The 14,019-nt window shown below is 40.4% G+C and overlaps 2 protein-coding genes across 4 annotated transcripts in view; both read right to left on the reverse strand.

The window, feature by feature from the left end:
- Window positions 1-5,149, reverse strand: part of LOC106570446 (polypeptide N-acetylgalactosaminyltransferase 12) — a 32,941-nt gene extending 27,792 nt beyond the window's left edge. The window contains exon 1 of one of the 2 annotated variants that reach the window (XM_045694884.1): window positions 4,214-5,149. In XM_045694884.1, the coding sequence (XP_045550840.1) occupies window positions 4,214-4,599 (386 nt within the window). In that variant the 5' untranslated portion in view covers window positions 4,600-5,149. The remainder of the gene's footprint in view (window positions 1-4,213) is intronic. The other variant, XM_045694885.1, reaches the window with a different exon arrangement.
- Window positions 5,150-8,075: 2,926 nt separating this feature from the next.
- Window positions 8,076-14,019, reverse strand: part of LOC106570445 (polypeptide N-acetylgalactosaminyltransferase 4) — a 30,956-nt gene continuing 25,012 nt past the window's right edge. For both annotated transcript variants that reach the window (XM_014142787.2, XM_045694886.1), the window contains 3 exons: window positions 13,486-13,596; window positions 11,992-12,144; window positions 8,076-10,081 (listed from right to left, as the gene is read on the reverse strand). In XM_014142787.2, the coding sequence (XP_013998262.1) occupies window positions 9,941-10,081; window positions 11,992-12,144; window positions 13,486-13,596 (405 nt within the window). In that variant the 3' untranslated portion in view covers window positions 8,076-9,940. The remainder of the gene's footprint in view (window positions 10,082-11,991; window positions 12,145-13,485; window positions 13,597-14,019) is intronic.

Genomic DNA, 14,019 nt, shown 5'->3' on the forward strand with positions numbered 1-14,019 from the left:
AAAGAACGATGGGGCCTCTTGCTGGTCAAATATTAAGCCACACAAAGCACCGGGCCCAGGAGGACTACGGGGCAAAGTACTGAAGGTCTGCGCCGACCAACTCAAGGGAGTTTTCACACGACTGTTTCAACTCCTGCTGAGCACCTGAACATTGCCAAACTCCTGGAAGGTGTCGACCATTGTACCAGTGCCTAAGAAGTCAGGGGCCAAATCACCAAATTACTTTTGACCTGTGGCCCTCATGCCCCTTTTGACCAAATGCATGGAAAGGGTTGTTAGTAAGCACCTTACCCTGTCCATAGCAGATCAACTGGACCCATTACAGTTTGCCTCTAAGGCACAGAGGGGGACTGAGGATGCTACCCTGACCTTGGTGAACATGGTGGCTAGTCACCTTCAACATGCTAAAACATATGCACACATTTTATTTATTTTAGTTCAGCTTTCAAGACAATGCAAATACAGACACTGCTGAAACGACTACTGGACCTACATGTCAATGGAGGCCTTGTGGGTTGGATCAAGGACTTCATGAATGGGGCCCTCTCTGATGAACTGACCCTGAACACAGCGGCGCCCCAGGGGTGTGTCCTTTCACCGTTGTTGTTCTCTATCTACACTAATGAAATGAAGATCCAAGGAAACAATGTGAGCCTTTTCAAGTACGCGGATGACATGGCTCTGGTAGGATTATTTTTTAAAGATGCTACGTCAGATGGGGACAGCTATTTTAAACAGACCAACAACATTCATGAATAGTGTCCTCCACATCAATGTGAAAAAGACAAAGGAGCTGATCATCAATAGCAAGAACTTACCAATGTCCCAACCACTGTCTCTGAACGACCAACCAGTGGAGGTGGTTGAGTGTTTAAAATATCTAGGGACACAAATTCATAACAAGCTGAGTTTACAGACTGTATTTTTTATAGAGCAAGCCAGCGCCTATTTTTATCAGGAAATAGAAGGGGTTTGGGGTCAGCCAGGATGTTCTAAAATAGTGTACAGCTGCTTGGTGGAGAGCATCCTCACGTTCAATATGACAGTCTGGTATGGTCATCTGAGTGTGAGGAGCAAAAGCAAACTGACCAGAATAGTAAACACAGCCAGCAAAGTAATTGGTCGACCACATGCACATTTGAGCAGTCTGTTCCACAAGGCAACCAAAAAGAAGGCACTGGCTGTCGTTGGCGACCCCTCCCACCCTCAGTTCAAGAGGCTTCCCTCTGGCCGGCGCTTCAGAATGCCCATGGTCAAGCAGAACGTGTCAAACGTTCATTCGTTCCTTGTGCTGGTGGACTACTAAATTCAAAGTAAATTGTATCAGTATATGTACTTATCTATCCAGTGCAGTTGGGACAGTGATCGGTTGTGAGGGAATGTATTAATGTCCTCTATGTTTTTAGTGTATGCAGCATGATGGACTGACTGGTTTAAATGTGTCTGATGTGAGAATGTATGTGTTTGTGATACTTTTAATGGAACGTGATGCCAAAGAAATATTGTCCATCCTGGATGGACAATAAAGTTTTATTCTATTCAATGATGAGGTCCAGTTGTGCGTAACGATGGGGAGCAGGTGTGCGTAATGATGATTGCCAGGGGCGGTGATTAGTAGACCGGCGACGTCGAGCGCCCGAACGGTTATATTACCTACAGCATGGTCAAGCAAGTTAATTTTTCCAACATTTTTGGACTACTAAACAACTATTGATTTAGAACCATGAAGAGTTACTGCAAGTCACAAAGAAAACAGGAGCTGCCTCCACTATTCCAGCACCATTTCCACTTCAACATTTCAACAAATCACCTATTCTTAGTCCAATACAATGACAACTAAAAGGTATAAAAAACTATTTAGTCCAATTAATGTAAGCTAAATATCATGGTTCTAATTTGTGTGTGCGCATGCGTGCAACAGGTAGAAAAAACATGTTGACTCACCCTACTAGTAGAAAAACGCCAATGACGACAACCTCTTTCATGTTAACGAAATGGTCTATGACTCTGTCATAAAGTACACACTTATTTTTTTTTGTCCTAGGCTATCTGGCTAAAATGCTTGCTTGCTAGCCTAACTTCCTTTCATGGGCAACTTTAGCTAGTTAACATTAGCCTTCTACATCTAGCTAGATATTGAACTTCCATCCTCTCAGTCCAGCACAATGTATGAATTTATGTTTGGATCAGAATCGCTGTTATTATTAGTACAGAGAACTAAGTAAAACTACAAGTCCAAATCCCTATCTCCATCCATGGCTACAACAAGATGCAACAATTCAAGTTGCTTCTGTCAATTATGTATTTATCTCGATGCGATGTGATAGGAGTGAAGCCAAATCCAAACTGGCTTCCCTTTACACTTTTTTTTGGTGCGCCATGGACCATTCACAGATGAGCTCACTCAGTTTAGCTCAATGCTGATTAGCTATTATTTTATACTTTTTTTAACCTCTATGGGCTAGGTGGGACGCAAGCTCAACAGCCAGTGTAATCCCGTGGCGCGATATTCAAATACCTTAGAAATGCTATTACTTCAATTTCTCAAACATATGACTATTTTACACCATTTTAAAGACAAGACTCTCGTTAATCTAACCACACTGTCCGATTTCAAAAAGGCTTTACAACGAAAACAAAACATTAGATTATGTCAGCAAAGTACCCAGCCAGAAATAATCAGACACCCATTTTTCAAGCTAGCATATAATGTCACATAAACTCAAACCACAGCTAAATGCAGCACTAACCTTTGATGATCTTCATCAGATGACAATCCTAGGACATTATGTTATACAATACATGCATGTTTTGTTCAATCAAGTTCATATTTATATCAAAAACCAGCTTTTTACATTAGCATGTGACACCGAACACTTCCGGTGAATTTACTAAATTACTCACGATAAACATTCACAAAAAACATAACAATTATTTTAAGAATTATAGATACAGAACTCCTTTATGCACTCGCTATGTCCGATTTTAAAATAGCTTTTCGGTGAAAGCACTTTTTGCAATATTCTGAGTAGATAGCCCGGCCATCACAGGCTAGCTATTTTGACACCCACCAAGTGTGGTACTCACCAAACTCCAATTTACTATTAGAAAAGTTTGATTACCTTTGCTGTTCTTCGTCAGAATGCACTCCCAGGACTTCTACTTCAATAACAAATGTTGGTTTGGTTCAAAATAATCCATAGTTATATCCAAATAGCGGCGTTTTGTTCGTGCGTTCAAGACACTATCCGAAGGGTAAAGAAGGGTGACGCGCCGACGTGTTTCGTGACAAAAAAAAATCAAAATATTCCATAACCGTACTTCGAAGCATGTCAAACGCTGTTTAAAATCAATTTTTATGCGATTTTTCTCATAATAAAGCGATAATATTCTGACCGGGAGTCGTTGTTTTCGTTCAAAGAGAGAGAAAGTAAACATGGTGTCGGCTCGTGCACGCGTCTCCAGTCTCATTGTCCTCAGATCGACCACTATCCAAATGCGCTAATGTTTTTCAGCCATGGCCTGCAAAGCCACCATTCATCGTTCTGGCGCCTTCTGAGAGCCTATGGGAGCGTTAGAAAATGTCACGTTATGCCAGAGATCCCCTGTTTTGGTTAGAGATGATCAAGAAGGCCAAGAAATACTCAGAGAGAGCGCTTCCTGTTTGGAATCTTCTCAGGTTTTGGCCTGCCAAATGAGTTCTGTTATACTCACAGACACCATTCAAACAGTTTTAGAAACTTTAGGGTGTTTTCTATCCAAATCAAACAATTATATGCATATTCTAGTAACTGGGCATTCAATGCTATGAATTGAAGGAAAATTATGAAAAGACAAAAGATAAATAATGTATATCTTTTTTTGGTGGGGGGGCCTGGCTTCCCTTGGCATCCATGAATGCATGCCACTGACAGCTCAAAATGTATGCTTAGATATGTTTCACATAGATTTAACGACAATGATTATGGCTCTAGATTGCTGAAAAAACATCTGTTTCAGATGTTTGATAAATTAAAATTCTAGCTTCCCTTCAGACCGCCCCCCCTCAAATCTTTCCCCTCAGATTTTTGGGGTTCATGTTGCCCCTGAGTGTAGGCCTGTTCAACACTTATTTAGTCAGTCATATTTTTTAAAAGCTTTATAACACTCTTACATCACAAGACGAATGCTGGAAAAATATCATAAACAACACACTGAAACTCAGTCAACTTACAGAGGATTCCATCTTTCAGGTAGGCTGCGGTGGAGAGATATCATATCACTCACATAGGTATTAATCTGGTGCTTCGTAATACTTTCCTCTTCTTTTTTCTTCTCCTCTCCAACGAGGTTCAATTTGACAGCTCTGCCCAGTTCTCCTAAGGCATTTAAATCCAACGGCGGTTTGTCATAAACAGGCTTTTTAAGCAATTCATTTCCAATATCTTGATCAGTGGGAACTTCTCTTAGACTTGTTCCACCTATGTCACCTGGATTATTATGCCTGTTAAAAATATAATATCCCACTATAGAAGCCCCGAACAGGCAAACTATCAATTTCGACCGATTCCTTCCCCTGCAAATTGCCATCGTGTCTTCCTTCCTCACGGATGTTTTCATGCCCCGTGGGCTACAACAGCACAATGCAAGTGTATGACCAAACCAGGGGTGTAAAAATTTGTCCAAAAAGTTGCGTTTTTTAACGAAAACGATAGTTTCTATTGGACAAATTAATGTTTGTCCCGCCCCTCTATGTTCCTTTTGCTTCCGTTTGAGAAACGTTTTGCAACACAATTGTCGTAATGAATATGCCACAGGTCAACGAAAAAAAAAAAAAACACAGAAAACGTGGTGCTGAGAACTTTGCTCATTGTAAGAGTCCTCCTCCTATTTTGATTGAATCAACTTTTTATATCAAACACGCTAGGCTACTTAAAGTTGATCAGATGTGTTGACCGAATTTGAATAATCAAACAAGTGTCAAATTTGCCAAAGCTCTTTTCCGTTATCCAGGGATGCAGCACTTGGCTTCCTTGGTCAAAGTTTATTGAAACAACTCTTCTCCATTAACCTACGTGATGTTAAAGAAGGATTTGCCCGATTAGATTAGCTATCTTGATGGATTAGCAGTAGCACCCAGCGAAAAAAATCCAGGTCAAATCAAAGAGCCTTATCCAGTGCTTCTGCGCCAGCAACCTACTATTCCAAATCCACTTTGCGCTCCCTCCTCTATTCGCACCAGTCACATTAGACACAATGTTATCACATTGTTATAGCTTTACCTGCAACAACCACACACACCAGTGGAGGCTGGTGGCTATAGGAGGGTGGGCTCATTGTAATGGCTGGAATGGAATTAAAAGGAACAGTCAAACATGAGGTTTCCATATGTTTGATACTGTTGCATTTATTCCATTCCAACCATTACAATGAGCCCGTCCTCCTATAGCTCATCCCACCAGCCTCCACTGACAACTGTGTTTCCAATCAATTATTCAAGTCGATATAGTCACTGTAATCTTTCTCAAGTGTCATGAGTTGTACAGAACTGCAAAATAAACATCCTTTTTTTCAGTGTAACAATCTTACAGCAGTTTCGTTTCGATTCCCCTTACATAAGTTTTAATGTTATGTGCACAAATGTTATGTGCACAAGTACAGTAAACCCAACAATGAAGTAATCAATATGTAGTACTAAAAACAACACAAGGTAGAACAAAAATAAGAAATAAGAACATGAGAAAGTAAGACGCTATATACAGGGTCAGTTCCAATAAGATATTTACAATGTGCAGGGATACTGGACAGATAGAGGTAGATATGTATAGGGGTAAGGTAACTAGAGATCAGGATATATGATAAACAGAGTAGCAGCAGCATAAATTAAGATTTTATGTTTGTGTGTGTAGAGTCAGTATAAATGTGTGTGCTTGTTATTTTTGTGTTGGAGTGTCAGTGTGTGTGAGTGCGTAGAGTCCTGTGAGTGTGCATAGAAACAGTGCAAAAATAAAAATAAATACAAGGGTCAACTCAGATTTTGTTAGCTACTTAGCGGTCTTATGGTTTGGGGATAGAAGCTGTTCAGGGGACTGTTGGTGTCAGACTTGACGCACCGGTACCGCTTGCCATGCAGAAGCAGAGAGAACAGTCTATGGCTTGGGCCTTCCTTTCACACCGCCTGATATAGAGGTCCTGGATGGCAGGGTGCTCGGCCCCAGTGATGTATGCGATCGAGGGCGGTGCTGTTGCCATACCAAGCAATGATGCAGCCAGTCAAGATGCTCTCAATGGTGCAGCTGTATAACTTTCTGAGTATTTGAGGGCCCATGCCAAACTTTTTCAACCTTGTGAGGGGGAAGAGGCGCTGTCATGCCTTCTGCACAACGGTGAGTGTGTGGGCCATTTTAAGTCTTTAGTGATTTGGACCCCAAGGAACTTGAAGCTCTGGACCCGCTCCACTAAAACAGTACAATATCACGTGACTGTAGTTTATACCATGGCAGGTAGCCTAGTGGTTAGAGTGTTGGGCCAGTAACTGAAAGGTTGCTAGATCGAATCCCCGAGCTGACAAGGTAAAAATCTGTCGTTCTGCCCCTGAACAAGGCAGGTAACCCACTGTTCCTAGACCGTCATTGTAAATAAGAATTTGTTCTTAACGGACTTGCCTGGTTAAATAAAAAACTGTAGTTTTCAGGGACACTCTCTTTTCACGCCACTTTGATACAAAGAGATTTTTGTAGCAGGTTAGGAGAGCATTTTCACTAACCCTAACTCTAATCCTTTTCCTATCCTTAACCTCAGTCTCCTAACCTGCTACAAAAAAAATTCACTTCCGTATCGAGATGGTGTCTAAAGAGATCCTGTAGTTTTCATGCACTGATGTCAAAGAGACTACTGCTGTTCTGTGTTCTTGCATGACTAGCACTTGTGTTATTAAAAATAGTAACTTAACATTTACTTGTCGTTCAACATTTACGGGTGCAACAAAGTTATCTTAATTATTGACAAATATTCTTACATTATTTCTCTTAGCACTGTCACAGGTCTATATGTAAAAAATGTCAAGTTTGAAGCGAACATCTTTCGGCAAATTAAAATGATTAATAATTGAGTTAACTGTTCAGAGTGAGAAGGTAATTTGAGTGCCATACTGTTTGATTGAATACTGTTATTGTGAAAACAACAATGAAACAAGGCAACTGGAGTGTTGTAATATAGCACGGTACACTGACCTGTCTTTCTTACTATCGCTGGGAGAAAACATTAGGCTACATTTTATGCAAGAGGACGTTTTCATACAAGACATAGTCAACACTCATGTTGTAGCACAAGAGGGAAATGTATTCTCTCTTCACCTATTAAAAAAGAAAATATGTAAAACCGAGATACTGTAAATGCAAATTAAATTGTCCATACACTTTTCTCAGACAGTAGCTCATGTGGCATTATTCTCAAATGGCCAACAAATATGGCACTACATCAACCCACAGCTAATTGGCTTCATTTCCAAGGTGTTTATAATGCAATACCCCAGGATGCTGTCCAGAGTAATGCACATGCTACAGCATTTTACAAGTGCAATTTACATAATTTATGGAAAGCAAAATTATTTTAGGCTTACACTTCACTTAGCCTAGATTACACAAGCAGCCTAATTCTGATATTTTTTCCACTGTTCTTTTTCAGATCTGATTGATCAAGACTAATTAGTGAACAAAAATATCAGAATTGGGCTGCCTGTGTAAACGCAGCCAATTTCCCAAAAAGTAATGGAGTAATTGACTGAAGTAGTGAACACTGGAGCTTTTGGTGTACCCATGTCATGAACTCAAGAATGTTTAAAATCCTGATTGTTTTATTACTTACGATAAGGTAAAAAAATGACACCTACCAATATATATTGAACCACAAACAGCGTCAATTTCCCCATTTGACATTCGGGTTGGTTCCTTCCATGGCCACCAGATGGTGCTAAATCAGTATATTTGGAAATACCTATAGTGAAGAAAACAGTGAAGTAAATATTTCTTACTTGCTTGTCAATCTTCAAATGGAGTCCTGTGTCAGTGCTAAGCAAGAGACACAAAATCAACACCTTTGGATTCTTGGTTTTAATAGTCATTGGTCAGTGAGTTAAAAAGGCATTGATTGATCTACAGCAATCCTCCAAAACTCCAACTTTATTTGAACCCTTTCATGCTTCACACAATCACCGTCTCTTATGCTTATTAAGCAGTACAGTAGTTCAAATAAGCCCCATCCCGGTCCCTTTATACCAAAAAGTATCATTTACAAAGGAAATACAAAAGAGAATTCATAGAATCATATAAAAGCTTTGAATGATCAACCATTCAGTACAAATATTTGATTTTAAAAAAAAGGCCCTAGTGCAAAGCACCACAAAAAGCAGTCTTCGGCAGTACAGCTGATTTCAATAATAAGCACTTCAATGGCAACACACATGATAATTAATCTCCATTGGTTATAGAATCCCAATCAAGTGAACCAGAAAAGTTATTTTAGGAAAGGTTTAGTAGAGTGAGCAGAGTGCAGGTGCTGTTGAAGTTTCATGTACTGATACAAAACGCTGCATTGATGTAAGTCTGGGGAAGGGAAAACTGAAAACTAGCTGTTATTGGTCGAGAGGTTTGGAACCCTTTGTTATTGATCTATTAACTAAAATTACCACCTGGTGATGATGTCACCAGGCTGTCAAACTCCTTCCATGCAAGACATGCTGTTTAGAAAGTCCTGTGTAGATTGTATTTTCAATCAGCAACTATCAGGAACCAACACTGATCAAATGTTCTTGCTTTTACAGTGTTCGTTTCATCAGCAGTTGTACAATATGATACAAAACACAGGAAAAAAAGAATTTTGACTGCACTGGGCTTTTAAGAGAATCAAGCCCTTGAGAGATCAACAATTGATTAATGCTACAGTAAGCAATGCTATGTGCTAGCTGAAATTGTGAGGCTATGGAAGAGAGCAGACAAAATTGCTGCAGACAAACACCCATATGAGAATATTGCTACTATGAAAGTGAAATTAACATGTTTATGCTTTTGTTAGGCACAGTAGATTTTAGATTAAAATACGTAAAAAAAATAACTCCTCTCAGAAAATACAACTGTTCAGTTTTTTAGGCACATTGTAAGCACAGTAAATCAGCCTGTGTAAAGAATGTTTTTACACAGCACAGTGAAGACTACCAAACAACCATGTCAAATGTCCCACCACCCTCAGGCAATGGTGAAATTGTACTTAGCGCACGCTTAACAGTGTTTCAAGTCTTGTTTGAACGGCCCAATCTGATCCTACCTTGAACACAGTCTTCAAAACAGAGTCAGAAGCTGATGAGTAGAACACATATAGCCTACTAGCATCACAGAGTCCACTTCATTCACTCACACAAGATGGGGCTTGTATAGTAAGTCTCATATGATACCAAGCTTTTTGACTTAATTAGCTGTGTTATCTTTGAGTAACACACCCCAGATTAACAACACCTAGGAAAGACCCCTAAATGAATCATATTTGTTTAAACATTTTAGTTTCATTTCAAACCCCAGAAAACACCCTTAGATGACTTGTGTGTTTTACCTGTAAAAAACCCCCCCACAAAAATATTATTTAAAAAACATTGTGCAATGCATAAGTATTTGTTAGCATCTATGCTTATCCCACTGAATTAAAGAAACGGAATCCCTGTGACGACATTGTTCCTCTTTCAAACCAGTATTTTAGAACTGACACCACACGTTCAAGCTTCCTTATTGTTTTTCAGCCCTCACAGTGAGAGGTCAACTGTAAAGGAGGAATCCCGACAGACAGAAATATTGTCAACTCAGGTGTGGACCCCATTTGGTTTGCAAAGGCACTTTAAATTAGGACATTTGTCAAGTCTTCAGTAGTGTGCAGAGAGTCTCTCCCTCCCTCCAAAAGGTCACTTAGGGTGAGGTTAGTCCCTCCCATTCTCAAACTTCCAGCGCTGTTGCTTGTCCCCGGGCGTGCACATTATCATCTGGACGTCCGTGCGCCCCTCGACTGTCCGGTAGGAGGTGATACACATGTCTGAGTGAGGGTGGTAGATCGTCCCATCCTGAAGTGGTAAGAGACATCAGGTCATAGGGGGTGTGTGAGTTTCAAGCTCATTTTTCATGATAAAAATGCACCTTTAGAATAAACCATTCCATGCATCATCGTATTTGCAGACTTATGCAAGATAGCCTACTATTCCTAATGTGATGATTACATTGGATACCGTAATTTCCGGACTATTAAGCGCACCTGAATATAAGCCACACCCACTTAATTGAAAAAATATATATTATTTTGAACATAAATAAGCCGCACATGTCTATAAGCCGCAGGTGCCTACCGGTACATTGAAACAAATGAACTTTACACAGGCTTTAACGAAACACGGCTTGTAACAAAAAATTTGCAGTAAGCTTTAGTTGTCTTTTTGCACTGAGTCAATTCCTCACGCTGCTGTTTCCAACGTCTTATCATCGACTCATTAAGACCAAGCTCCCGTGCAGCAGCTCTATTTCCAACAGCCAGATCAATCGCCTTCAACTTGAAAGCTGCATTGTATGCATTTCTCCGTGTCTTTGCCATGATGAGGGTGACAAAATGACTACCGTAATCAGAATGATGGGAAGTTTGAGAACGCTCGATTTAATCTAAACAGTAAACTAAAAAGTTGTTTGACCTTAACCCGTTCGGCAATTTCATTGGTCTAATGAAAGCTTCATGCTGGCAAAAAACTGAGCACGTCACAGAATGTGTTTTTTTGGGAGAAAAAAAATGGAAAGCGGAAAAAATCCATATATTAGCCGCGTCATTGTTTAAGCCACGAGGTTCAAAGCCTGGGAAAAAAGTTGCGGCTTATAGTCCGGAATTTACGGTAGTCATAATTTAGGCTAATAATAGAACTCAATCATTGTTCACAAAAAAAGATGGCCTTTTATAATTTACGACACTTTATATGACTGAAGACATTAGCAGAATCTTTTTTAATACGATAAAAATGACGGGGTGGCCTACTCTGCTGATACTGACAAACATATCAATAAAAACGACGTTGTCTGATCCATATAATAGGCCTACAAAAAAGGGGAGACACAAATACAATATGAAATGATCATCCAAAAACAAAATCACTTACCCAGTGATAAAGAGTGAACGATATTCATAACATATGCGCACTCACCGGTAATATGGCCGATGCTCTCTGCTAGTGCTGATAAGATAGGCTATGACGTTTAATCAATTAAGATGAGAATGTTGATAACTAAAAGACAGATTAGAGTATTTTCTATTGTTTTCTCTTTACAGCAATAGCCACTTGCTTTCCAAACTATGTTTTCTCGCAATTGTATTTTTGAATATTGCGATATGCCTGGCTGGGCCTCTACTTTTCACTGGGTCGCAACTAAACAATCGTCTATTTGGTATATGCTCCGCGTGCTGCCCAAACTGCAGGCCCTTCTGACTGCAGGCAATGCAATTTAACAGTCCACAGGTTATTAGTGATTTTTTAAAGCTAATGATCCTCTATGGCCAAACCATGCTTTCTGTTGCAGTAGCCTATTTTAAATGATTGTATTTATTTCTGTATAGACCGGAGTAGGCCAATTACGGTATATAATTTTGGCAATTTAATTCAATTTACTTTAGGGGAAGCTTAGCTTCTCCTAGCCTTATGCGCGCGCCGCCTATGATCCAGGTAAGGCATTATAGCTAGTCCGTGTCAAACTGAAAACTAAATGTAGTATAAAGACCACTAATAAGACATGGGACTTACATAGCGGTTTTCAAGGACCCAAAGTCGCTTAACAACTGTAGAAATTAAACCCCAAAAACTGTCTTTTCAAATTCGACCAGCCCAGTTGTACATACTCAATACTATAAATGCTTTGTTTTTCTGTGAATGAGTGAGTGAGTGTGTGTACGAGCATTCCTCTGTTCACAAGGAATCTTTATCCTTGCGTCTGCATCACTCACCTCTCTAAACTCCCAGATGATGGTGGGGGGTGTAGGGGTTCTGTCATGGGGGCAGTGTGTCATCCCAATGTAAATCTGTCCCTCGGGGACCTCGGCACACAGCTCCGTCACAGAGTTATAGCGGATCTCCTTATGGGTCGTGTACTCAAAGTACTGGGGGGAAGGAGAGAGAGAGGCATTTACATGCATGCTTTCTGAATTATAGTGATCACTGTCCTCCTGGGGAATGGATCAATGTTTCCTCACTGTGCTTCTGCTTATCAAATCAGCAGCTCTGAACATTAGCGTTCCACTGCTAAAAGAGATTTCACCATAACAATCTCTTCCCTTTGAGAGATTAGGATTGGATTTAGGTCAAATTAATGTCTGTTGACCAAACATTTGTGTGCACCTCTCTCTCCCCCCCCCCTCTGCATCCCCTCCTTTTTCATCTCTCCCTCTGAGAAATGGCTGCTGGATGGATCTCCATTGAGCCAGATTTTAGTGTGTACTGAACAGTCAGTGGTGTTCATCATGCTAATAAGGACAAGGCTACCAACCATTTCCATCACCCAGATATAAACACTGAGGAAACGTCCCAAATGGCACCCTATTCCCTATATAGTGCACTACTTATGACCACAACCCATAGGACTCTGGTGAAAAGTAGTGCACTATTTACACAACAGAGTGCCATTTGGGACACATCCTAGGCTAATTCTCCACGGGTGTCATTTCTAAACCCAAGCCTCAGAGAGACAATCAGACAAAGCATCTTGGGTGCCCATTAAACAGACCGAGGGTAAATCAATCTTCAATGGTCCGATCATTCGCTTCATTCTCCTCACATCCTATGCATCTTTTAGACGGGGTAACAGTGAATTCTATTTAAAGAAAGAGTTCTCCCTCCTGTCTTGAAAAAACGTATTTATCCAGTCTAGGCCACTGTCTGTGGCCTCAAGGATCTTTTAAATGGAACTAGGGGGGACCTCTAAAGAGAAGGTAGAGATTCCTGTTTCTTGTTTTAGAGCAGGTTGTGGAAAAATAGATTTTCAGTCACACACATGGTGCTTTTAGAAGCGATGTACACCTGATGCAATGCATCAATGAGTAATCAGAGAGATATAGCTGGTGGAGATAGGCATTCAGGCAGAGGCCTCCACTACCCTCTGTTTATGACTGGACATAAAATATTCATCCATACAGCCCAGCAAGTCTTGGCTATTAACTACCTATAAACTAACTTGGCTAGAAAAGTTATACAACTTAGTTGAGTGTTTGTTTAAGATATCTAAAAGATTTAGGATTAAAATATTATTTAGGACACTGTCTGGCAATACTAAAACAAAGTTTAAGATGCCTTTGAAGCTAGATTCTAGATGAGGTGGATATTCTCCCGTGGTCACCAGATATCGTTGATATTCAGAAAAACCACTCCGTCTGTCCATCAGGGAGACAGACGTGGGTCAGGGAGGGTTGAGAGACAAAATAAACAGACGTGAAATTTTAAGTCACCTGGTTGCCGCCCTGCCCATGGCAACTGAAGAGGGAGACGTGCGCCCCCGTGGGATTGTGTTCCGGAGCGTTGTAGTCCAGGCACTCTGAATGGATCCCAGAGCTAAGCAACTGTGATGAGGAGAATGATCCAGATTAGCATCATGAGATCTGCCATCCATGTTTCTGCATTGCTTTCTCTTTGGGGGTTTAGGCTGGGTCTCTGTAAAGCACTTTGTGACAACTGCTGATGTAAAAAGGTCTTTATAAAATACATTTGATTGATTGATTGATTGAAACAATTGCCTGGGGTGAAGTCAACAACTTGAGTGTCACGTCCTGACCATAGTAAGTGGTTATTTTCTATGGTAGAGTAGGTCAGGGTGTGACAGGGGGTGTTTGTCTGTTTTGTATTTCTATGTTCAGTTTCTAGTTTTGCATTTCTATGTTGGTTTTGTATGATCTCCAATTAGAGGCAGCTGGTCGTCGTTGTCTCTAATTGGAGGTCATATTTAAGTTGATGTTTGTCCCACTTGTTTTTGTGGGTGATTATTT

The sequence above is a fragment of the Salmo salar genome, chromosome ssa14, assembly GCF_905237065.1.
Source record: "Salmo salar chromosome ssa14, Ssal_v3.1, whole genome shotgun sequence".
Classification (NCBI taxonomy): domain Eukaryota; kingdom Metazoa; phylum Chordata; class Actinopteri; order Salmoniformes; family Salmonidae; genus Salmo; species Salmo salar.